At 48.5% G+C, this 24,841-nt stretch overlaps 1 protein-coding gene across 5 annotated transcripts in view; it reads right to left on the bottom strand.

Annotated features, from left to right (window-relative positions):
* Positions 1 to 24,841, bottom strand: part of Auts2 (activator of transcription and developmental regulator AUTS2) — a 1,133,868-nt gene that overhangs the window by 38,169 nt on the left and 1,070,858 nt on the right. For 4 of the 5 annotated variants that reach the window (XM_076560553.1, XM_076560552.1, XM_006971337.4 and 1 more), the window contains exons 7-8: positions 3,609 to 4,080; positions 551 to 801 (exon numbers count right to left, since the gene is read on the bottom strand). In XM_076560553.1, coding sequence (XP_076416668.1) covers positions 551 to 801; positions 3,609 to 4,080 — 723 coding nt within the window. The remainder of the gene's footprint in view (positions 1 to 550; positions 802 to 3,608; positions 4,081 to 24,841) is intronic. The other variant, XM_016002484.3, reaches the window with a different exon arrangement.

The following is a 24,841-nucleotide window of genomic DNA, read 5'->3' on the forward strand; positions in this document are numbered from 1 at the left end:
ACACCAAGACACAATCTAAAGATCCTAGAGTGGAATACACAGGCCCGTAATTGCTGTCACAGTTCAAGTGTGCGTCACAGAGCACATGCCATCACGTGCCATATAATTTTCACTCAGTGGTGACGTCATTAAAAAGAGGTGTGACTTAGGCACTCCATTTTCTTTGTTGTTGTTGCTGTTCGAGACAGGGTTTCTCTGTGTAGCTTTTGGAGCCTATCCTGGAACTCACTCTGTAGACCAGGCTGGCTTCGAACTCACAGAGATCCACCTGCCTCTGCCTCCCGAGTGCTGGGATTAAGGGCGTGCGCCACCACCGCCGCCCGGTGTCACTCCATTTTCTTGCTCAGCATCAAATTCACCCCGGCTTTGCTGGGCAATTTAGAGGCCTTGGGATTTACCTCTGCTGAACCTCAGCCACAAGCGATTTGAAGAAGACTCAAAGAACACATGGAAGAGGGGGTGGAAATTGTGACGTCATAGCCTCCAGTGGTGAGGTGATGAGGAGTGAGGGGTGCCAGGGGTGTGCCAATGGGAGACTGCCTCATCTTACCTGAGTAGGTGCCCCCCGCGGGATGCCCGGGCACCTGCAGACTTCCAGACGTCAGCGGTGGGGGAGGAGGCAGAGCAGAGGGAGGGGCAAACATATTGGGGTGATGTGAGTGGGCGGGGGGCTGGAGGGTGGGTGTGAAGCTGTGCAGGGGGCTGTGGTTGGGCAGAGAGAGGGGGAAAGGGGAGGCGGAGGGGTGGTGGGAGATGTGAGGAGGGGCGGGCTGGGTCTTGGCTGGGGTGTTGCTTCTGCTGCTGGAAGAAGAAAGAAAAGGAGAGGAAAGTCAGCAATTTTTTTTCTTTTTTTGGTTTTTCGAGACAGGGTTTCTCTGTGCAGTTTTGCGCCTTTCCCGGAACTCGCTTTGGAGACCAGGCTGGCCTTGAACTCACAGAGATCTGCCTGCCTCTGCCTCCCGAGTGCTGGAATTAAAGGCGTGGGCCACCACCGCCCTGCCAGCAATTCCTTTTCTGTTGTTCAATTTCTTCCCCTTTATTACAGTAAAAGACGGTGTTTTGTTGTTGTTGTTGTTGTTGTTGTTTTTGTTTTTAGACAGGGTTTCATGTAGCTCAAGCTGGTCGCCATCTCACTATATCAGAGAGGGTGAACTTGAACTCATGATCCTCTAGTGCTGGAATTATAGCTGTGCACCACCGCGGCCAGGTTATACAGTGCTGGGGGTGGAACCCACGATTTCATGAATGCCAGGCAAGCATTCTGCCAAATAAGCTGTATCCCCAGGAAAGAGAGAGGGATGGAGGGAGGGAGGGAGGGAGGGAGGGAGGGGGGGAGGGGGGGAGGGAGGGAAGTCAGTCAGTCCTTGGCTGGTGAGGCAGTTCAATGGGTAAAGGCTCTTGCCTACAGCCTGACAACCAGAGTTCAATCCCTGGGACCCCACATGATGGAAGGAGAGAACTGAATTCTACAAGATACCCTCTGACCTCCATATCTGGCACATACGTGCCCACACATCCAAACACACACAAATAAATATATAATTTCAAAAGTCCTATCTCCCTGCCTACAGCCATCCAACACGCCTGACTTACCCCCCTTCCTCTTCATCAATGCTCCCTGGCTCCCAGCAGCCTTGTGAACCACAGACAGCTCTGTACCACCCTAGTTACTAGACACAGAAGCAGCCAGGAGCTAACGTTCCGTGGCTGGATGCACCCCCCAGACCCTGTTCAGGTGGTTCCTCCTGCCTCAATCGTCAGGATCCCTCCTATTTCTGCTGTAAAACTTTCACCTCCGCCCTAGCAGGGGTCCATCCAGCCTTCCCACCTTCCAGGAGCCACACTAGCAGCTGAGGTAAGAAGATAGCATAACATGATTGTCTGAGCCCTCCCCCACTTCTGCCACTGTCACCTTGGGAATGAATGCAGCACAAGTGAGGGGTCAGGCTAGGGAGGGCTTCACCTCCCGTGAGATAAACGTCTGGGCGTATAGGTCAGAGTTCATCCAGATTAGGTTCAAGATGGGAAGACCCATCCTGAATGTGGACAGCACCACCTCACGGAATGGTGCTGTGGGTTATCTTTCTGTACGCTGTGAGTATGTATTGCTCTGACTGGTTGGTAAATAAAGCTGTTTGGCCAATGGTGAGGCAGAATAAGGTTAGACGGGACATTCCAACTGGAGGGAGAGGAAGAGGAAAGGAGAGGAGGAAGGAGACGCCATCCCGCCGTCCAGGGTAAAGCCATGGAACACGTGGCGACATATAGATGGATAGAAACGGGCTGTTGAGTTATAAGAGCTAGCTAGCAAGAAAACTGAGCCATAGGCCACGGCCATGCAGTTCGTAATTGATATAAGCCTCTGTGTGTTTACTTGGGTCTGAGCGGCTGCAGTGACCAGGTGGGACACAGGAAAACTTCCAGCTACAGAGTGGGGGAGGGGGGGGTCGGGGGTGGAGTGGGGTGGTGGTGGTGGTGTTCCTGGACTGACTGAAAAGGAGAAATCAGGCTGAGCACCAGCATCCATCTCCCGCTGCTTCCTGACTGTGGATGCCACGTCACCAGACACACCTCAGGCTCCTGCCGCTATGCCTCCCCACCCCACCCCCACCCCCATGATGGGCTGGACCCTCCGACGGTGAAAAGAAAGCCTCGCTTCTTTAAATCGCTTCTGTCAAGTGTGTTACCACAGCAACAAGAGAAGCAACTAACACATCGCTCTTCTGGTTCAGAGACGGACCTGACCCTGTGGGGAAGGCACACGGGAAGCTAAGGAGTCCCTAAACCATCCACCGGGAGGCAGTAACAAAGAGCTAGAGTTAGCACCCTAGAGGCTGATCTCTCCCCTCTTCTTTGCAGACACCATTTGAGCAGCTCTGTCAACTTTCCTTTGTGAGGCCCCATAGAGCTAAAAGGAACTCGGCTCTCCGGCAGGGATTCTCTTTCAGTCAGAGCTGGGTGACCCGCAGCAGGGCAGCTGGAGGAAGGGCCGCCTAACAAAAGAAACCCAAACTCCTAGGGTCCCAGGCCTCTGGAAACATCAGCACGGCTTTCTTAAAATGCAGCCCCCACCAGAGGCACATAGCCTCCTTTCCCACTCTCCCCATGAAAAAAAAAAATCTCCAAGTGTGCCTCAGTATGCCTGCCCCGCCCCCACCCCTGCCCTCCACGAGGGTGCCCTGGTACAACCTCCAACTTTTGCTTGTTTGTTTTGAGACAGGGTTTCTCTGTGTAGCCCTGGCCATCCTGGAACTCACTCTGTAGACCAGGGTGGCCTCGAACTCAGAGATCTTCACGCCTGTGCCTCTGCCTACCCAGTGCTGGGATTAAAGGCATGCGCCGCCACGCCTGGCTCCTCCAACTTTTTCTGAAGCCCCCCTTCGCTCCTTCCTGTATGACCTCAAGTCCCTGAAGGAATTTTATCCCTCTACCCACCAATGTCCTCAACACCCAACCCAAGAGACCCACACACCCCACCAACAGTTCCTTTCCCTGTCTTTCAGCCCCACCGATGGAAAACCAGGGCAAGGTGCAAACACACGGCACTAGGGTCTCCGAGCTTTTGCACGGTGACCCCTGCCCTACGGAGGAAGATTAGGGTCACTCACCTTAAGCTGTTGAGACTCAGGCTACTGCTGTTGTAGGCCGACAGTGGCTGGGAGAGGCTTTGGGAGGAGGGATGTGACTGCACAGGCGGAAGGGCCTGCTGCAGCAGATGGCTGGGGGACTGCGGCCGGGGTGGCCTCTGCACCTGAGGCTGTGGGGCAGGCTGCAGCTGGGCTTCTGGGGGGCCTTGGACTGGCTGTGCACTTGGAGGAGGAAACTGGGGCGGAGCCTCCGCGCGCTGGACCAGGTCTGGGTCCGGAGATGGAATCTGGAGCTGGAGTTCCGCCGGGGGCTGGGACGGTAGCTGGGGGAGCTGAGGATGAGGGTCTTTCAGCACCACGGGTTCAAAGACAGGCTCTTTGCAACCGTCCTGGCTCTTCTCCTGGCTTCTCTCTAGACCCGAGATCTTGGGGACAATTGGCCCCGCATCTTGGTGGTCGTGTTCAGGCAGCGGGCCAACACCTAGCTCTGGATCTGAAGGGGAGAGAGAAGAGACAAAAGCAGGGGGACTGTGAGAGACAGCAAGGGACCCAGAAGGACATGCCAGCTTTACAGAGTACGTGACATTTCCCCACAAGACTCTACATCTGCCACCCGGCACCGGACTCCCACAGTTCTGGAAATGCACACCATTAGTAACTTCAGTCCCCTGGAACTCAAACCCGCTTCTCTGACCTCGGAAGGCACCAGGCACAAATGTGGTGCACAGACATACATGTGGGGAAAATACCCAGATGTGCAAATAAATAAATAAACATGGAACAACACCCTGGAAAGATAAGTAACATAAATAAATGATATAAAAAGAGGGATGCCATGTGAGTAAGTACTTTTGTATGTGTCTGGGGAGGAAATCAATGATAATATCATCTCCAGTGAAGGCTAAGGAAGTGACTTGGGGGTAGAGCCCTTGGCTAGAATGCCACCTCTCCCAGCTAGGGGCCAGGGGTGTGGCTCAATACAGAGCGCCTACCTAGGATGCCCCTATTGAGGGGCTCAGGGTACAGGCTAGAGTGCATAAAATTCCATCCCCAGTACCACTCAAACCAGACCAACCAACCAACAGAACAGGAGGCTGGGGGGGAAAGAAGTGGATTGTTCTAGTCATCGGGCCATGATGACTGTAAGTCTTGTGGTTGTGACTGTATCACACACACTCTAGAACCTGTTCTACAGGCTAGCTACACTAAGGGCATGGCCCCATGAAGGCGCACTCACTTTGCATGTACAAGGCCCTGGGGTCTATCCCAAGCAGAAACTGAAAGACCCAGAAAAAATAAGAATAAGAACAAGGTTCCTTTTTTTTTTTAGTTTTTCGAGACAAGGTTGCTCTGTGTAGTTTTGCACCTTTCCTGGAACTTGCTTTGGAGACCAGGCTGGCCTCGAACTCACAAGAGATCCGCCTGGCTCTGCCTCCGAGTGCTGGGATTAAAGGCGTGCGCCACCACTGCCCTGTAATTTTTTTCAAAGTGCTTATTATGCAAAAACTACAAATAAAATGAGAGAACAGAGAGGGGGAGATATGAACCAAATATCTAAGAAACAGTTCTCATCAGATGAGGCCACCCTGTAGGAGTAGAGCTGAGAAATGTGTAGTGTGCTGCCTGGCTGAGGCAATAACTGGAAGGCATTATTGGCTCTTTTAAAACTGGATTTTATTTCTGTGTACATACGTGTGCCTGTGTGTACTCCCAGGTGCCTACACAAGCCAGAGGAGGGTTGTCCCATCTCCTGGAGCTGTTGTGAGTCAGCCTCCTGACATGGCTGCTTGGGAACTGAACTCTGGTCCTCTGCAAGATGAGTTCAGGCTCCTAACCACTGACCACCATCCCTGGACCCCATTCCTGGTGTTTCAATCTGTCTGACTCACAATGATCAGAAAAGCAATACTGTACACAGCCTCAGTTAGCTTTCTAAACCTCACTGGACATCGTGCAGCTGTTAAGACCCAGAACTGACCTCTGTTTTGCCTGGTTTTATTTACACAGACTTTCCGGAAATGGTATCATTGTGTTTGGTTGCGCACCCCACCCCCCCGAAAACACACACACACACAAACTCAGTCATCCCCCTGCCTCAGGCTCCTAAGTGCTATAATTATAGGCATGTGCCACCATGCTTGACCTTTGAATTTTATCCTTAGAACTTCACCAGAAGGCTGACCATGGTATCTATGACGGTTAACCTTGATCACCATGTCCATAGGATCCAGAAGCGCCAGTGGACAAACCTCTTGGCATGTCTGTGAGAGAGTTTCTAGATTAGGTTTAAGAAGATTCACCATCACTGTGGGCAAGAGACGTCCAACATTCAGAGATTCCAGGCTGAATATAAGGGGGGAAGTGAGCTGAGAACCAGCATCCATCTCTCTCTGCTTGTCTACTGCAGATGCGATGTGACCAGCTGCCTCACACTCCTACCGCCAAGCTGTCCCCAGCTTGGTGTATCCTTGAACTGTGAACCAAACAAATCCCTCCTTCCTGAAGTTGCTTTAGTTGGGCATTTTTGTCACAGCAATGAAAAGGAACTAATACAGAATGGCAATTTAGAATTTGGGACCTTGCTGTAGGTGGTGGTGCATGCCTTTAATCCCAGCACTTGGGAGGCAGAGGCAGGCGGATCTCTGTGAGTTTGAGGCTGGTCTGGTCTACATAGTAAGTTCTAGAACAGTCAGAGCTGTGTAGAGACCTTGACCCTGCCCACCCCTCAGGAAAGTATGAGGCCCAGCTAGTGCTACATGGAGAGAAACTAAATCCAAACAAAAATAACCCAAACAAACCAACCCTCCTATAAACACACACACACACACACACACACACACACACACACACACACACACACACACACACACAAATGCCTTTGTCATGCATGGTCCATAGTTATGTAGTGTCAGGAGCATGCCACTGTGCATGTGGAGGTCAGAGGACAATTTCTGGGAGTTGGCTCTCCAGAGACCCACATGATTCTGCCATGTGCACCTTTGGCATGAAGCCCAGGCCATCAAGCCTCGCTAGCAAGCACCTGTACCCACTGAGCCATCCCGCTGGCCCACGTCTAAGCATAACATCTTCACTGTAAGCAAGGATTTCTATGCTTCCAAGCCTATTATGCCATTGTAAAAAAAAAAAAAAAAAAGCACTTCTCACCAGGTGGAGGTGGTGGTGGCGCAAAGCTTTAATCCCAGCACTCAGGAGGCAGAGGCAGGTGGATCTCTGTGAGTTCCAGGCCAGACTGGGTTACAGAGTGTGTTCCAGGAAAGGCAACAAAGCTACACAGAGAAGCCTTGTCTCAAAAAAAAAAAAAATTACTTCTCTCTAACCTTCTTTATTTTTGAGACAGGATTTCTCTGTGTAGCCCTGGCTATCCTGGAACTTCAAGATCCAACTTCCTCTGCCTCCCAAGTGTTGGGATTAAAGACTTGCACCACCAGTGCCTGGCTATGAAGTAAGATAGGTATCGGGTTGGTAAGGGTGACATTTGATGTTTTCCCTTTGACGAACTACAGCAGTCTTCAAGTCCAGTCACTTACGGCTCAAAGGTGGTAACTCCTTGCAAGCGTCCTGTGAAAACGCCGGAAGTTCTGTGAGTGCTTTTCACAAGGGACACCACGCACTGAACGCTCAGTGTTTCCATACTAGCTGCAGGGAGACGGCAGAGCCAGGTGTGGTGGCACACACCTGTGATCCCAGGACTTGGGAGACAGAGGCAAGAGGGTCAGGAATTCAGAGCTAGCCTTGGCTATGGGGGGAGTTTGAGGCTAGCCTTGGCGGCATGAGATCCTCCCTCAAAAAATCAAACAAGGCAACAGAAACCACTTGGACGAAATTACACGAAGGAATGGAACAAATATTGTCAGTTTGGCCTCAATGCTGAAAACGACCTGTGTAAACATGCACACGTACGCATAGGTTGACAAAATTGCATAGCAAAACATGGCTCTGGGCCCATGATTATTTTTTTTCTTCACTTCTCAATGTCTCTGTCGTGAAAATGTATTACCATGAAAATGTATTACAGAAAGAAGGGGGGGGTATTAAATTTTAAAATGAGTTCCTCCGCCCTCAAAGTCACTGCTTCCACCACTTTAGAACTGCCACCTAGTGAATGGATGCTTGTTTTTTTGTTTGTTTGTTTGTTTGTTTAAGTAAGCCACCAAAATGGCTCCTCAGGTGAAAAGTGCACGCCACCACGCCCGAGTTTGATCCCGAGGTCCATGTTGGTGGGAGATGAGCAACACTTGCAAGCTGCCCTCTGACCACCACACACGTGGCGGCATGCCTGGGCATGCGCACAAATACAGCGTGGCGGCTGCAGTTTACTGAGGTTACCCAGGATGGGCTAGTCTGATAGGGACCACAGCCTACCCTCCAGAATGACTGGCCGTTCCCCGTTTCCCTCTACCTGACCCCAACACCGATAAAGCATCAGCGCTCCAGCTTATGTCCCATGCTCCGGCTAGCTCACAGTCAGTGATCTGCCACCAAGAGGCATGTTAGTCGCCGGTTTCATGGTGGCCATCTGTGAGGGCGAATCTTCATTGTCAATTTAACGGGCGTGTAGAATCGCCATGGAAACACATCTCTGGGTGTGTCCATGACGGAGTGTCTATGTAAGTCACACTGAGGTGGGGGGACCCACCCCGAAGAAGGAGGGCAGCACTGGCTGTCCACAGACCAGGGTCCCGCGCTTCACGAAAAGGAGGAAGCAAGCTGAACATCACCATTTCTCTCTCTGAACTTCCTGACTGTGGATGTCGTGAGACGGAACACCTTCTGCACCTGCCGCCATGCCTTCCCCGTCGCGATGGGTGGCTGTCTGTCTTCCTTAAGCTGTTTCTGTTGGGTGTCTGTGCCCAGTAAATGCAGAGTAACTAATGCTCTGTATGATCAGAACAAAGAGCCTTTCATGGCCAACCCTGGCTGCTAAACATTTCCTTTCCTTTGTAGCCTAGTCTAGGAAATGAGAGTAATAAGGGCTAACGGGATACTCCGTGAGTAAAGGTGCTTACTGCTAGGCCTGGCCATCTGAGTTTGATCCCCCAAACCCATATGGTGGAAGAGGATCAACTCCAGTAAACTGTCCTCTGACTTCTACATGGGTGCCTTCACACACACACACACACACACACACACACACACACACACACACACACACACACAAACAAACACATGCACGCACAAAGATGTAATATTTTAAAGATTAAAAGAGAGAGAGTGATAAAAAGCCAAGTAGATGGCAGATCAAAATTAGAATAAAAGAAATAACCTGGCACCCACTGGGGCTGGGCCTGGATGCTTCCCATAGTGTTTAAGAACCCTGGGATCTCAACGTCACACACAATCCTCACGCTGTCTGGTATGGACCAGGAAAAGAGCAGGCAGTTTGGAATCATATCCCATGCCCAGCACTGTGCAAGGACACGAGACTGTGCCACCTAAGCATGCGCAGTGCAGACCTGGCTCAGTGCGGACTTCAGAAACTGCCAAAACACCTGTAAAATCCTTCTTCCAAAGGAAGCGGCCTACCTCATGCAACAACCATGTACTCACCTCACTTCCCCTCCGGTTTCCACCTCCCCAGGGCTGTGTGTCACTACACTTAGTTGTTGTTTTTTTTTTTTTTTTTTTTTTTTTTTGCATGTCCCTTCTGGGACTCTGCACTCAGGTCTCCCCATTTGCATAGCAAACACTTGACCCACTGAGCCAATGCTCACAGCACGTTTCTGCCGAGTTCCCAGAGCCCAGAGCCGTCCCATGTTATATGATACAGGAAGAAGCTATGCCTTCAGAGCCTCAGCCAAGAGCAAACAGCGTCCTCTCAGAGCCACACGCCTGTCCTGTCCCCGGGGGTTTACTGTGAGAACTGGGCTTCTCCTCAGGAGAGACGTTCCCTATCTTGGCAAATGCAATCCTGGATATACATACTCCTGAGGGGCAGGGGTAAAATTGCTCCCCAGTCTGTTCACACTATCCGCGATGGCCCGCATGGGGACCGACGGTAGCTAACCCAGTGCGATCTGTCTGAGTGGTTTATGTGTGAGCACATTCTAGAAACTTCTAGAATGAATCCATAAGCCGTTCTAATGGAGATAGAAGTGGAACTAAGCCTTTGAATGTTTAGTCAAAGAAAGAGAAGGAAAAGAGGGACTTCAGTGTTTTTTTTTTGCCCCCTCTCAGTTAAGTTTGGAATTGCATCATCTCCCAGTGTCCCTAACAACCTCAACATTCCAGTGTGGTCACATGGAGGAGACCACCATTATACTCGTGTGACACTAAGCCTTTTCCTTGTCCTCTTTATTTTTGAGACAGAGTATCGTACACCCCAGGCTGGCCTTGAACTCTATATGCAGCCAAGGAAGACCTTAAACTTCAGATCGCCCACTACCAATACTCTCTTTGTTGGGAGGTTAGAGCTGTGCACACCACAATGCCTCGTTTATGCTGGGGATCAAACCCAGGGCTTCATAAGTGCCAGGCAAACACTCGGTTTCAACCCCTGTTTTTTCTGTTTTAAAGGATCAGTCTATTAACCATTAGGTTGACTTTTGGTGTGTATGAGAATGTGTGGTTTATACGCGCGGATATGTGGGGGCCTGTGTGCCCGTACAGGAACGTGGAAGCCAGCGGACATTGGGTACCCTGTTCTATCACTCTCTTCCACCTTATTTTTGTTTTTTTTTTGTTTGTTTGTTTTTGTTTTTTTTTGAGACAGGGTCTCGTTCTGAAAATGGAGCTAGACTGTGGCCCAGGAAGACCCCAGTGATTCCCCTCTCTCCATATTCCCCTCAGTGTTGGGGTCACAGGCACACACCATCGAGTGCTAGGGGTGTGAACTCAGGTCCTCAGACCTGCAGAGTAAACATTCTTACCTACTGAGCCCAACCACCAGTCCATCTGTGCAATACATTCTTTATAGGAAAATAACGTCTCTTGCCATCTTCTTTCTCTCTTTCTCTCTCTCTCTCTCTTTCGGTTTTTTGAGATGGGGGTTTCTCTGTGTAGTTTTGGAGCCTGTCCTGGATCTCGCTCTGTAGCCCAGGCTGGCCTCAAACTCAGAGATCTGCCTGGCTCTGCCTCCCGAGCGCTGGGATTAAAAACGTGGGCCACCACCGCCTGGCCTCACTCCATTTTCATCTCCCTTTGCTTTCTTGTCCTCAATGTAGCATAAAGAGAATACGTTCCAATACAAACTTGAAGTTACACGTCTCCACAAGTGTAGGGTGCGGTAAAGAGGGCTGACTTCAGCTATCAGAAATAACCCCACGGACAAAATGCTACAGATCAGTGTCTAGAGCCCAAAGGACATGTCCCCAGTCCTTGCACACAGATGGTGATTCAGGTCACCGGAACAGTAGATGTGGATTGGAGGCTTGAGAACTACCTACCCTGTCTCGACTGAAGCACTCAGACACATGTCCTTCAGAGGCTGCCGTGTGCTGCATGCAGCCCAACATGACCCATGTCCCATCCCCTCTTAGTTCAGTTCTGGCTGGACCACCTTCACCATAAACACCCAGTTATGCCACCAATCTCTTTCACCACCCTACACTCTCCAGTGATGCTTCCTGTCAACTGCGTAGTGCCTTTCTAGGCAGCCACTGTTGGGATTAGCCACCCTCCAGCCCCTCATGGGAGGATTTCAAGCATGTCTTCTATGGCTGAACTACATCCCAGCACTTGCAGGAATGTCTACATTTGGGGACAAGTTCTCCTCGGTAAGTTGCCCAGTGTGGCCTCGAACTCCCTCTGCTGCTAAGACAAGCCCTGAACTTGCCATCCTCCTACCTCAGCCTAAGTAGCTGGAATTTCAGGCCTGAGCCACCACACTTGACTCTGCTACTTACTTCAAGCTAGTCACTGTCAACAGCCCTTCTAATGACCTGGTATATATATATATATATATACACACACACACACACACATATATATATATCACACTTGCTGCTTGGGGGGGCTTAGGTACTAATTTTTTTTGTTTGTTGTTTTTTGTTTGTTGTTTTTCGAGACAGGGTTTCTCTGTGTAGCTTTGCGCCTGTCCTGGAACTCACTTGGTAGTCCAGGCTGGCCTCGAATTCACAGAGATCCGCCTGCCTCTGCCTCCCGAGTGCTGGGATTAAAGGCGTGCGCCACCACTGCCGCCCGGCTGGTACTAATTTTTAAACGAACACAGAATGCATTATTTTACACAATGATGTATTACATCTTCTCCTCAAATAGAAACAAATAAATGTGTATTTGGGTACCAATACAGCTTATTGCTGTTGGAATTTTAATACAACTTTACCTTTGTAAAGACGTATTTTTACTTATGTGTATGCATATGTGCGTGTGTATACGTGACCGCAGAGGCCAGAAGAGGGCTTCAGGTCAGATCCCTTGGACTTGGAGCTACAGGTGGTTTAGAGCCGCCAGACATGGATGCTGGGAACTGAACTCAGGTCCTCTGCAAGAGCAGCAAGCGCTCTGCAGGGCAGAGCCATCTCTCCAGCCCTTCAGCCTCAGGTTTTTGTTTTGTTTTTTAAAAGACAGAAGGGTCCCCTCAAATCTTACACCTCCTTCAGTTCTGAACACAGTGTCACCCAGAGTCTGAATGCCTGATTTCTTTAACTACATAATAATCAATTTACAAAAATCTAAGCAAGTTCCTTTATAAGTGCAATTCTAAAAGGAAAAAAAAATCGCCATAATGAGAAAAACACTCAATAAACAATTACACATTAAGCCAGAAAAATTATGCCTCTTTGGAGTCGTTTCTGTAATTGGACAGTATACTACAATAAAATAATAGCATAGAATACAAGCCAGTGGGAAATAATTAGATGTCATTTTGATGTTTAAGGAGCCATTTTCCATATATAATAAAACTAATGTTCTGCTTTGGATCATAAAGGATTCTAATAGCTTGGTTATTTTTGTATTACAAGAAAAAAAGTAGGGCAATCAAAAGCATAGAGCTTTTTAATAACCAGGGATGGGCGGGGCCTGCTGGTATCTGCCTATGGTATGCATGCATGTGGACTCTGCCACAGCCTACAGATTTCGTAGGAAGGAAAAGTAAATAAGAAAATATGAACAGTCTTACACCAGGGAATGGTTCTGTAGAAGTGTCACAGGATTTCTATGCCTGCATGCTTTAACCATTTATTATACATTATTATATTATATAGCTATTTATTGCATGCCTGTGTATGAGTGGTGCATGTGTATGCATGTGAATGTGTGGGTACGGGAGCAGGTATGAAGAACAGAGGTGTCTTCTTCAATTCTTACTTTTTAAAGGATTGATTTAGCCAGATGTGGTGGCTCAGGCCCCTGTTCACAGCACAGGTGGAGCTCTGTGAGTTCAAGGTCAGCCTGGTCTCCATAGAGAGCTCTAGGCCAGCCTGGTTCTACAGTGTGACCCTATCCCAAATTTGTTTTTTAAATTGATTTTTACCTGGGTGTGTGAAGTGGTGGTGGTATATATACATGTGTGTAAGTGCATGGAGGCCAGAAAGGAGTGTTGGGTCCCCCCAGAACTGGAGTTCCCGGCAGTTTCAAGCCACTGAATGTAGGTGGCTCCTTGGGTAGAGGCAGTTTTGGCCAAGCCTGGCGATCTGAGTTTGACCCCTCAAACCCAATGGTAGAAGACAAACTTCTCTGTAAGCTGTGTCCTAACACCCATGCAAAGAAGCTTGCCCACTCTCCGCCCCAAAATAAACAAATGTAAGAAAATGGGGAAGAGGGAGTAACCAGATGGGGTCATGGATGTCCGTGACCACCCTGGCACAGGAAGAACGGAGACAGGCAGACCCCTGGAGTCTCTAGTTCCCCACTTCACCCAATCACTGAGGTGAAGGGAAAGAAAAGACAGCATTTGAGAAGATAAGGCTGCTGGGCATAGTGGCGCACGCCTTTAATTCCAGCACCTGGGAGGCAAAGGCAGGCGGATCTCTGTGAGTTTTAGGCCAGCCAAGGCTACAAAATGAGACCCTATTGAAAAAAAAACCAAAAAAGATAATGTGGACAATAAACAAAGAAGACAGCAGATGTTGATGTGTGACTTCTACTTGCATGTGCATGTATACAACACACACACACACACACAAAACATGCAGAAAGAAGGCTTGAGATGCTGGTCAGTAGTGGAGTGTATGCACGGAATCCCCCAGTGAAAGGCTGGGAGTGTGGCTTAATGGCAGAGCACTTGTTGAGAACACACCCTATGTTCAATCCCCAGTGCTGGAAAAGTAAATAAACAACCAGGAAAGGTAAGGGACAATGAATACACACAGAAGGCTTAAACAAAGAGAAAGCCAGTGTCCCTCACTTCCATGGGACAGAAACATGGTTTAATCCAAACACAATAAAAATCTCTAGTATCATAGGAGCCAGTGGCCTGGCTCACGGGTAGAGGTGTTTGCTGCCAAGCCTGATGATTTGAATTCGATCCCTGGTATCCACGTGATGGAAGAAGAGAACCAACGCTAGCCAGATGTCCTTGGACTGCCACACATGTGCCTTGGCATGTGCGCACCCCTTCCCAATAAATAAACAAATTTCAAAAATCTTCGGCATAGCAAAAGACTTGGAATATATCTCACAAAACAAACTACATAAATAAAAAAATGATTTATAAACCACAGGCTTCTCTAAATATTCAGGAGATAAGAAAGACTTATTTTAAAGAGTTTTAAAAAATTACTGGTGATATTGGTGATGTCGCACACCACGCCAAAGCCATAGCTGTGCACGTCTGGTGGCCGGCGTTCCATCACCAGATATCATGAGGAACTGGTGAACAGACTCCCGGAAGTTCTCTTCTGACCTCAGTGCGTGTGCACCTGTGTACACACTTACACACACACACACACACACACACACACACACACACCCTACCACCACCACCACCACCAATAATAATAATAATAATAATAATAATAATAATAATTTACTCATTAGATATTTAATGTTCTGATGTCTAGTTTCAGTTTTAAAGATTTTTTTAAATTTATGTGTATGTGTCTATCAGGGTGTATACCATGGGTGTTTAGATATCTGCAGAGGCCAGTCCCCTGGAATTGGAATTCTAGGCAGTGTGCAAGACTCAACATGAGTACTGGGAACTGAACTTGGATCTGATAAGCCATCTCCCCAGATCCTGGGGCTCCCCATCTGGCCAGCCGAGTCTAAGCGGTAAGTTCCAAGAAGCCAGTGAGAGACCCTGTCTCAATGGGTGGATGGCTTTCTGACCAACACTGCTGTGCTGCTAATCCACACTGGAATGAACACAAGTGTGCATGCTCACCTGCACCTATGTGTACACACACACACACACACACACACACACACACACACACACACAAACCCTCTCCTTCAGTATCTTAACAAACAACATATACATATCTACTAAATCCCCCCACCTTTTTGAAAACAGGACGTCATGGAACCAGGCCAGCTTTCAACTTCCTGTGTAACTGAGGATGGTCCTGAACTCCTGATCTCCCTGCCTCTACTTCCTGGGGGCTGGGATTACAGGCCTGGTTCACTCAGGGCTGGGATGCAACCCAGTAGTCCACGCATGCTAGCAAGCTCTCTACCAGCGAAGCTCCATTCCCAGCCTTTAATCTGTCAGCGAGAAAATGCCTTGTCCCAGACAGCAAGTCCTCTAAGCCCATGGCTTGCACTGCATCTCCCTGCACAGAACGCACATTTACCAGGAGCAGCCACAGGTCAGGCGAATTCATGACGGAAAGAGTCTAAGGTTCCGGCCTCTAAGGAATGGGTCAGTGTGGGGGAGAACCTCCAGTGAGTTACAAAAGGCATCTGGGCACTGTCCTCCTCCGCGCGCGTGGTAATTAACTTATTAGTATGCAGCTCTGGGGCGACCTAATGTTCCTTACTCACTCCTTCCCCAATACGTAACAAGCTTATGTGTTAAGAGAACACGGTCCTCCCAGGAAAGCAGCGGACAACTTTATCACATCAGCTGTGCCTGCCCAAGCATCAACCAGGACCTGTGCTGTAGAAGGCTGACGTTCCCTCCTAGAAGGACGGGATGGGAAGGTCTTTAGACCCTCACGAGAGAGTCCAGCCACCCACTGGGAGGCTGCTTTGGGGTCACTCACTGTTAGGAAGCCATCACCCAACCTCTGTGAGTAAGCCCAATATACTCACTGATTCCCCGGGATGAATTTTGGTGAAATCATACTTTGGTGTGTCGCTGGGGCCCTTATGAGGAGTGGGTGATGTTATTTATGAAATTTACGAAGTGTACACACACACACACACACACACACACACACACACACACACACACACACCAGCCTTCAACACAGGGCTTTGTCAATTCCCAGTGCCAGACTTTTTTAATATAATTAATTTGCATATTAAAATGTTTATTGCTAATTGGCTACAACCTAATAATGAACATATACTGTATTTCACTGCTAATTAAAACCTCAATAAAAACAGGCAAGGACTCCTCTCCATGTCAAGGTGAAGCCCCAGGCTTCAGGGCTCTGAAACACATCTCTCCCCCTCCTGGTGGCTTCACGGCCCCCACGCGCTCCTTGAGGATGCTGAAGGGCAGAGCTGTGTGAGGGTGCATGCTGGGAACTGAACCCAGGACTTCCTGCATGCGAGAAGAGCAGGTTATCTGTTGAGCCACTACCTCAAGACAGAGCTCAAGGTTTTCTTGCATCACACAGCCCAGGAAGGTAAATCCCTCCCGACCTCATTCCAGTTCCCACAGAATTAACACTTGACTCATTTACATGTCACAGTTTGAAGTAGCAGCGAATATAGTTTAGCCATTTGTGACACTCAGTTTCATATAGCTTCAGCTTTACACAATGTAGACTCATCCCTGGGAACAGAGTCTCAGTGAGGGACTGTCTGGCCTGTGAGCCATATCTGAGGAATTTTCTTAAAAAAAAAAATGTTTTAAACTTCATCTTTATTTATGTGTATGTGGTTTGTCTGAATATATGCGGTATGTATGCGGAGGCTAGAAAAGGGCAGAGAACTCCCTGGAACTGGTGTTGGGGCAATCGTGAGCCACTCAAGGTAGGTGTCGGGAATTGAACTTGGGTCCACTGCCAGAGCGGCGAGCACAAGCACTCTTAAACCTTGAGTTGTTTTTCCAGCCTCCTGTGAGTGGTTTTCTTTGATGGTGGTCAATTGATGGAGTACTGCCCACCCTGAATATGAGTGGTCACAATTCCCTTGGTTTGTATCCTAGACTAGATAAGGATAGAGAAGAGACCGAGAAAAGAGGTCTAACACGTATGCATTCATTTCTCTCCGCTCTTGACTCTCCAAATGCTGTGAAGCTGTTTTAGGTTTATGCTGCCTTGACCTTGCTGAACCATACCCTGCCCCTCACTGGGGGATTCTAGGCAGGCATTCTATTACTGAGCCATGCCCCAGCTCCCCACTGGGGGATTCTAGGCAGGCATTCTATTACTGAGTCATGCCCCAGCTCCTCACTGGGGGATTCTAGGCAGGTGCTCTACCCCCGCACTGTACCCTCAGACCATTTACCACTGAGCTTCATCCCAAACTGCAAGCTGTGATCATTAAGATTATTAAGTACCGCCTGCTCTCTGTCTCTCAGAGTCTGGGATGCATCCCAGCTAGGATAAGACACCGCCGAGCAGCTGTTATCTCTGCAGACAGGTTCCCTCTTTTTGCAGAGCCTAGTGCTCAAGAGGTGAACCTTTTTGTACAATCCTCCATTGCCTTGGATCATTAAAAAGCCCAGGGTGTGAATGTTTATTATTCTTGAATGGTGCATAAAATGATTCTACCAAAGAGGCAAAGCTGAGTTCTAATTAGCCAACTGATTAGAATTAGTGGGCCCGTGGAAGGTGAGTAAGATACAAAATTGGAGGGGCCAGGTGTGTGTTTCTGTGAGTGGCAGTCTCCCTCCTGCGGCACAGTTCCCCCATGGACAGAAGGGCGACCTCCCATGTCATGTGCACCTCAAGTGTTGGTTAGGAAAGCAGATAACTACAGTTACAATTAGCAATTAAAAAGAAAGAAAGAAACACTTTGAAAATTATAGTGTGCAACACCCTTCCACACCATGAATGCTTTGACTCATTTTTGACTTGTTTTAAAAATGAGTGCATGCCTGGCAGGTCGGTATTGCAGCTCTAGGTCCTGCACCAAGGGTGTGAGGTATCTTCAGCAAAGGGGGCTTAGCATGTAGAACTGGAGGTCATCGGGAGCAATGGTAATAGCTTGCATCGTTTTGGATACTTCTGGGGCCTCCCCACCAAAACACCCATATCTTGGAATAAGTGACTGTGGTTGCTCGGCTACATATATGGGACATCTATATCATTTCCCACCTCCAAAGCCCAGAGAACATCATAGAATGTAAAGAAGAATTTAAGATTCACAAAACAGGGAGGAGGGCGGTGAAACATTGTCATCTGGGCATGACATTCTGATGCACACATGAACTCACAGCAGCGGTGGTGACCCACAGGAGACCCTCACCAAGTCAAGTCAGTTTAAAATTCCAGCATGGAGTGGGGAAGGAGATCTAGCTGAGAGCTATGGGCAGTTGGTAGCTGCTGGAGGGAGGCAGAGTCACTTTTCATTGGGGGAGTGGCTACCTATAGGTCGTCCCTGCCCGATATGACTCCCTAGCCATGCATATTTGGACAGCATTGATTGGACTTAGTGGGTTATTTAAGAAAACAAAACAAAACAAAAACATGAGGTTGAGAGAGAGATATTGCTTGGAGGAGCCCCAGGGGAGCTGGAGGGAGGAAGTAGGAGTGAATGTAATCAAGATACATGTGTACATGAGTGAAAATTTTAAAGAATACATTTTAAAAATGGTACATGCTGCCGGGCGGTGGTGGCGCACGCCTTTAATCCCAGCACTTGGGAGGCAGAGGCAGGCGGATCTCTGTGAGTTCGAGGCCAACCTGGGCTACCAAGTGAGTTCCAGGAAAAGGCGCAAAGCTACACAGAGAAACCCTGTCTCGAAAAACCAAAAAAAAAAAAAAAAAAAAAAAAAATGGTACATGCTGCCTGGTACATGGTAGATGCCTCACTAGCACTTAGGAGGCAGAGACAGGAAGACTACAAGTTCGAGCCCAGACTGAACTATAAAGTAAGATCCACCACGCCCACCCCCAAAAGAGTCAGGAAATTTCATAGAACAGGAGACTATATTTGTAAATCCTATATGATAACGGTCTAGGATCCAATCTGTAGAGGCTGGAGAGATGGCTCAGCGGTTAAGAGCACTGGCTGCTCTTCCAGGGGACCCGGGTTCAATTCTAGCACCTACGTGGTAGCTCACAACTGTCCATAACTCAAAGTATATAAAGAACTATTCCAAATACACAATAACAACAAATAACCTATTTTAAAACAGTCAAACGGGCTCCTGAGAAGGCTCAGTGGATAAAGGTGCTTGCTGCCAAGTTTGGTGACCTGAGTTCCAGTCCGTGAACTCACAGGGAGGAAAGAGAGAACACAGACTCCCACCAAGTTGTCCTCTGACCTCCGTGGCCAAGCGGTGGCATGCATGTGCACATGCACACACAAATAAACACAACAGAAGCTAATTTTTTTAAATGGGGGGGGGAAGGATTTGAATGGGCAGTTCTTCAAAGAGGACATACAAACATCTCAGGATCAAATGGAAAGATGTTCAGCATCATCAGTCATCAGGGAGACAAAAGACCAAACCACAAGAAGCAGCCACACCCACTGTAATGAGAAACAGAGGCTGGAAGGAGGGCAAGGCGGAGCCCTGCCCACTGCCCACACGCAGTCTGTCTGTCCTTCAAAAAGACTGCACACCTCTCCTCCCTCGGGTCCCACTCATCGCCCCGTCAGTCCTGCCTTTACTTCCCTCGGAGGGCCTTGACTGGGGTGAGACGGGGTCCCAAGTAGCCCACGCTGGCTTGGAACTCTAAGCAGTTCTGTTTTACCTCCCAAGGGCTGGGACCATACCTAGGAGGATCAGGGAGAAACCGGGAGTTCAAAGACACTGGCAGCTACATAGTGAGTTCAAAATCAGCCTGGGCTCCATGAGACCCTGTCTCGAAAGAACTGGATCCCTGCCCTGGAGGAGGAGCCTACGACTTCCTGAAAGAACAATTAAAAGAAGGAGCAGGGGAGATGGCTCAGGAGAGAGAGCACTTGCTACACATGCTTGAAGACTTGAGTGTGATTCCCAGCATCCAACATGCCTGCCATGGTTGGACCACTGCTTGTAATTCCAGAATGGGGGGTGGAGGTGGGGGTGGGGGACAGGGTGGGGTGGAGACAGGCAGATTCTTGGTTCTCCCTGGCCAGCACATGGACTAATCAACCAGCTGCAGGTGCCAGTGAAAGACTCTGTCTCAAAAAAACAAAAACAAAAACAAAAACAAAACAAAACAAAAAACAAAAAAAAAACAACCAATGGGGGCTGGCTAAGTGGGTCATGGGCTAAAGGGCTTGCTGCTCAAACCTGACGACCTGAGTTCAATCCCCAGATGGCACATAAAGGTGCAAAGAGAACAACTTCACAACATTGTCCATAATGTTCCTGCACACATACTTATAAACAATAATTATTAACTCATTAATAAAAACTTCAATAAAAACTGGTGGATGGCTCCTGAGGACACCCTAGGCTGTCACCCAAGCTGTCCTCTGGTCCCTACACATACGCATTCATGCACAACATTGGTGGGGGGCAGGTTTAAATAAACAGTATAATTCAATGATAAGTGCCCAGACAGAATATGAGCACTCTCATTCCCCCCAGGGATCCTGGGCAGGGGCTGTTCCCTGGAAAGCAAGAACAGGAGGAGTCACTCCCAGGGGAAATAGGGGAGCCATCAGAGCCAGGGGGGAACCATGCTCACAGAAGAACAGAGGCAGAGCAGGAAACCCATGCTGCATTGGTCCAGGAATGACAGTAGGCACATCCATCCACTCAGGAACCTACGCCCACCTTAGAGGTGGCATGGGAGGGCCAGGCTGTCGGTCAGGTCACCAAAGGTCAAGCCTGTCTGGTCTCTCCCTTTCACAGAAAGTGGTTCCTCCCTCCCTGGTGGCGGATGCTGCCCCAGGCAGGGTGGAGGATTTCCTTTTATGGAAGCTCCTTGGAAGAAGGTTCGAGGAATGACTGGGAGAAGAAGGACTCTTTAAAATCTCTGTGTCAGACAATGTGTTCCCCAGAAAGGTGATGGGTCAGTTAAGGATACAGAGTACCCCAGCAGTCTTTATTCCAGCCACACACACACACAAATAAAATAAAATAAAATAAAATAAAATAAAATAAAATAAAATAAAATAAAATAAAATAAAATAAAATAAAATAAAATAAAATAAAATAAAATAAAATAACGCAAATGTCTCTTTCAGGGGAAATGCTTATACGGGAAATGCTTAGACAGAGAGCACTGTGGGGATCCCAGGTGAGCCGGGCAATTGTTGGGATAGACCTGGGCTCCAAGAGCTACTCAGGGTCTTTCCCAACTAGTTCTCTAGTGGATGTCACAGCACAAAAATGATGGTGATTGGGCACTTAAAACAAGAATCCACGAGGCTGGAGAGGTGGCTCAGCTGCTGTGAGCACTCACAGCTCTCGCCAAGCACCCAGGTGTGGTTCCTAGCACCATGGCCCCACGGTGGCTCACATCCATCTGTAGAACTCCAGTTCCAGGGGATCTGGTAGCCTCTTCTGGTCTCCGAGGGTATGCAGACGCTTGTACACATAAAATAAAAATAAATCTTAAAAACAAAACATCCTGAAGGTGTGACAGTCCGTGCTCATTAAAACCAGAACTCTGGAGACTGACATGGGAGGGTGGCTGAGAGTTTTAGGCTAGCCTGGGCTACATAGCAATTTCCAGGCCAGTCTGGGCTACAGAGTGAGTGAGACCTGTCCCAAAACAGTAACAATAGTAACATACCAAACCTGGGCTGTAGCTGTAACTCTGTAGGTAGAATGCTTGCCTAGCACACACTAAGCCCTGGATTCTATCCTCAGCAAACCATACACTGTGGTCCATGCCAGTAATCCCAGCATTCAGATGGTGGAGGAAGGAAGAACAGAAGTTGGAGGTCATCCTCAGCTATTTAGTGAGTTCAAGGTCAACCTGAGCTACACGACATACTGTCAAACAAACAAACAAACAAACAAACAAGAAGGAATCATTATCTAATCCCTCCTTAAAGATAAAATGCTTTTGCAGATTAATTCATGGACAGTGTGCAATGCTCTGGAATGTTCTTCCCTAGCCAGGTTCTTTCCGGATGGACCAAGCTATCTTCACGGGGTAAGGTTTCCAAAGGAAAGGAAAGCAAAGCAAGGGAATTCATTTTCCACTCCCATTTTCCATGACGACCTCTGGTGCAGTTCTGATTGATCTGATTTTTCTTTCATTGTTGCTTGGTTTTATTAGAGACTAGCTCCCATCTCTGGAAGAGATGAATGTGTTCCTTCCTTAAGTTATGGGTTACAGGATGACAGATTCACTCTCTGCAGTCTAAATCTTCCCAGATGCTCCCAGGCTGCCTCCTCAGCACTACCTGAACCCCGCTCCCATCTCTCACTTCCCCTCCCACACCAGGCTCCCTAAGCCAGCAGGAGTCAAGGTGTAGGATTTCTATGGTAACCTGTCTTACCAAACCAAACATGTCTTGGGATAATCCTTTTAACATGATTAAAGAGGAAAGTCCTTGTCTTGTTTTCTTTTGTTTCTTAATTCTTTTTACTATTTCTGTGTGTGTGTCACACTCACCATGGCAGGTGTGGAGGTCAGGGAACAACATGAGTTAGTCCTCTCCTTCCTCCATGTGAGTTCCGGGAATCGAACTCAGGCTTGGCTGCAAGTGCCTATAACCACTCACCCATTTCGAGGACCCGACTTCCACCATGTGAGGAAGGGGCTGTTAGACACTGTACGGAGACTCCAGGCTACCTGGCCTTCGACATTCCAGGGCATTCTCCTGTCTCTGCCTCCCACTAGCTGAAGCAGGGCCAGGATCAGAGACATGCACCACAGCATCTGGTTTTTACGTTGTCTCCAGGCCTCCAGACTCAGGTCCTTGGGATGCACAGCTGGTGTCTCAGTCAGTGAGTCATTTCCCCAGCCTGTTTTTGCTGTTGCTGCTGCTGCTGCTGGTGTTTCTCATATAGCCCTGGTGGACCCCGAACTCATTAGGTAGCTAAAGACAGCCTCACACGTCTGACCCTCCTGCATCCACTCCCCAAGGGCTTGGATCACATGAACGCACTAATATGACCAGCTTAATTTTTGAAGAAAGTCTTCCTATGTAACCATGGCTGGCCTGGCACTTGCAACAATCCTCCTGCCTCAGCTTCCAGAGTGCTAGGATTACAAGCATGTGACACCACGCCCAAACAGCTCCTCCAGTCTTGAAACACCTTTTTTTTTTTTTTTTAAATCTGTGAGCGTCAAATTGTACAAACAGCCCCGTAATGAACAGTGTTGGCTTGCTTCGACAGAAATTTGAAATTTAAATACCCACCTGGGCACAATTACTGCGGCAGGACCCACATGCTGGCCCCAGTGGGACCTGTCTATAATCTCTCCAGAGTCAGAAAGGTACTTCTGGATTCCCTGGAGGTGGGGTGGAAATAACCTTCCTCCCCTTAGATCTAGCACAGGTTGTGAGTCAGCCACCGGGGTGGGGGTGGGGGCAGGTCATCACCAGGCCTCCCAGAATTCTCTGACTTCATTAGTGCTAACTGAAAGGGGAGGGTGATGACGGGAACTTGGCACTGGCAATGGAAAACAAGTGTCTACCTAGCCTTCCTAGGAGCCTGACTTCGGGGTGCACCCGAAGGGAAAGGTGAGGAGGGGGGTGGGCCGGCTGCGAGATGCGGTACAATAAGACGATCCCCTGGCCATGCTCTATACTCAAGAGAACGGACATACAAGATCCAGTCTCAGGGAGGGTCACCTGGCTGCAGAGGATGTCAGTGCCGTGTGTAAACCTCCCAACCCTGACAATAACTTTCTCTAACCTGGCATTTATACATCGTGTGCGTGCGTGCGTGCGTGCGTGCGTGCATGCGTGCGTGTGTGTGTGTGTGTGTGTGTGTGTGTGTGTGTGTGTGTACGCATGCATATGTATGTAACAATAGTAATTAGGAAAAAGAAGCCATTGCTTTGAGATGGCGCAGGTGGACCGGTGTGGGAGATGATAGACAAGGAATTGGAGGGAGGAGGAGAGGAGCGGAAATGACGTAACCACATTTTAATTTAATTTAAAGAAATCCTCTAATCTAGAGCTCAGTGGGCAGAGGACTTGCCTTACAAGCATGAGGCCCTGAGTTCGATCCCCGGGACTCCGGTGAAATTGCACACCTCTGTAAGCCCGGTGCTGGGGAGGGAGTAACAGGAGAATTCCTGGGACACACCATCCAGCGACCTAGACTATTTGTGGGGCTGTAGGTGGATGTCGTGTCTTGGGTCACAGGAGGTGGATGGAGCCCGATGAAAATACCCAAGGTTGTCCTCGGACCGCCCTAGCTACCTGTGCGCATGCGTGGATGCACGCGCACGTACACAGTGGTTAAAAGCATGAGCTACTACACTTGCAGAGTTCCCAGCATCCACACCAGGTGGCTCACAACCAGCTCCAGAGACCTGACACTGTCTTCTGGTCGGTCTCCTTGACACCTGCACTCGAATAGCCACAAATGGACATATATACACAAATAAAAATAAATAAAATTTTAATAAGAGTTTGACACCAAAAATAAAACAAAACAAAAAAAAAATAAAGAAAGAATCCTCTAAACAAGGGTCTTGGGGCTTTCGGTGCTTAATTTTTTTTTCCCCCTCTTCTCTGCTCTAAAAATCCGAGACTTGGAATTCTACAAGGTTTCATTTGTGTGGTAGAATTTTCACTTACAGTTGAGTTCCTGGGCTTTTTGTGTGTATCTGTTTATGTTCCTCCTACAGTTAGTATTGCAAGCCACAGAAATTTAAGAAGGCCAGGGGCAGACGCCACATTGATAGGAACCACCAGCATGCGTAACAGCTAATTATATGGATGGAATGTTTAGCCGCGGTCCGGTGGATTCCCACACAGCAACTCAGCAATTCCCACATGGAGGATGAGTCAACGACACAATCATTTCTTCAATTCGCCCCTTCTCCCTGTCTCCCTGTCTCTCTCCAGTGTGTATCAAAATATTCCTTCACCAGTAAACAAATATTTTTAATAAACATCAATTATCTCCTTGTAAAATCTTC

The sequence above is a fragment of the Peromyscus maniculatus genome, chromosome 23 (genome assembly GCF_049852395.1).
Source record: "Peromyscus maniculatus bairdii isolate BWxNUB_F1_BW_parent chromosome 23, HU_Pman_BW_mat_3.1, whole genome shotgun sequence".
Taxonomy (NCBI): domain Eukaryota; kingdom Metazoa; phylum Chordata; class Mammalia; order Rodentia; family Cricetidae; genus Peromyscus; species Peromyscus maniculatus.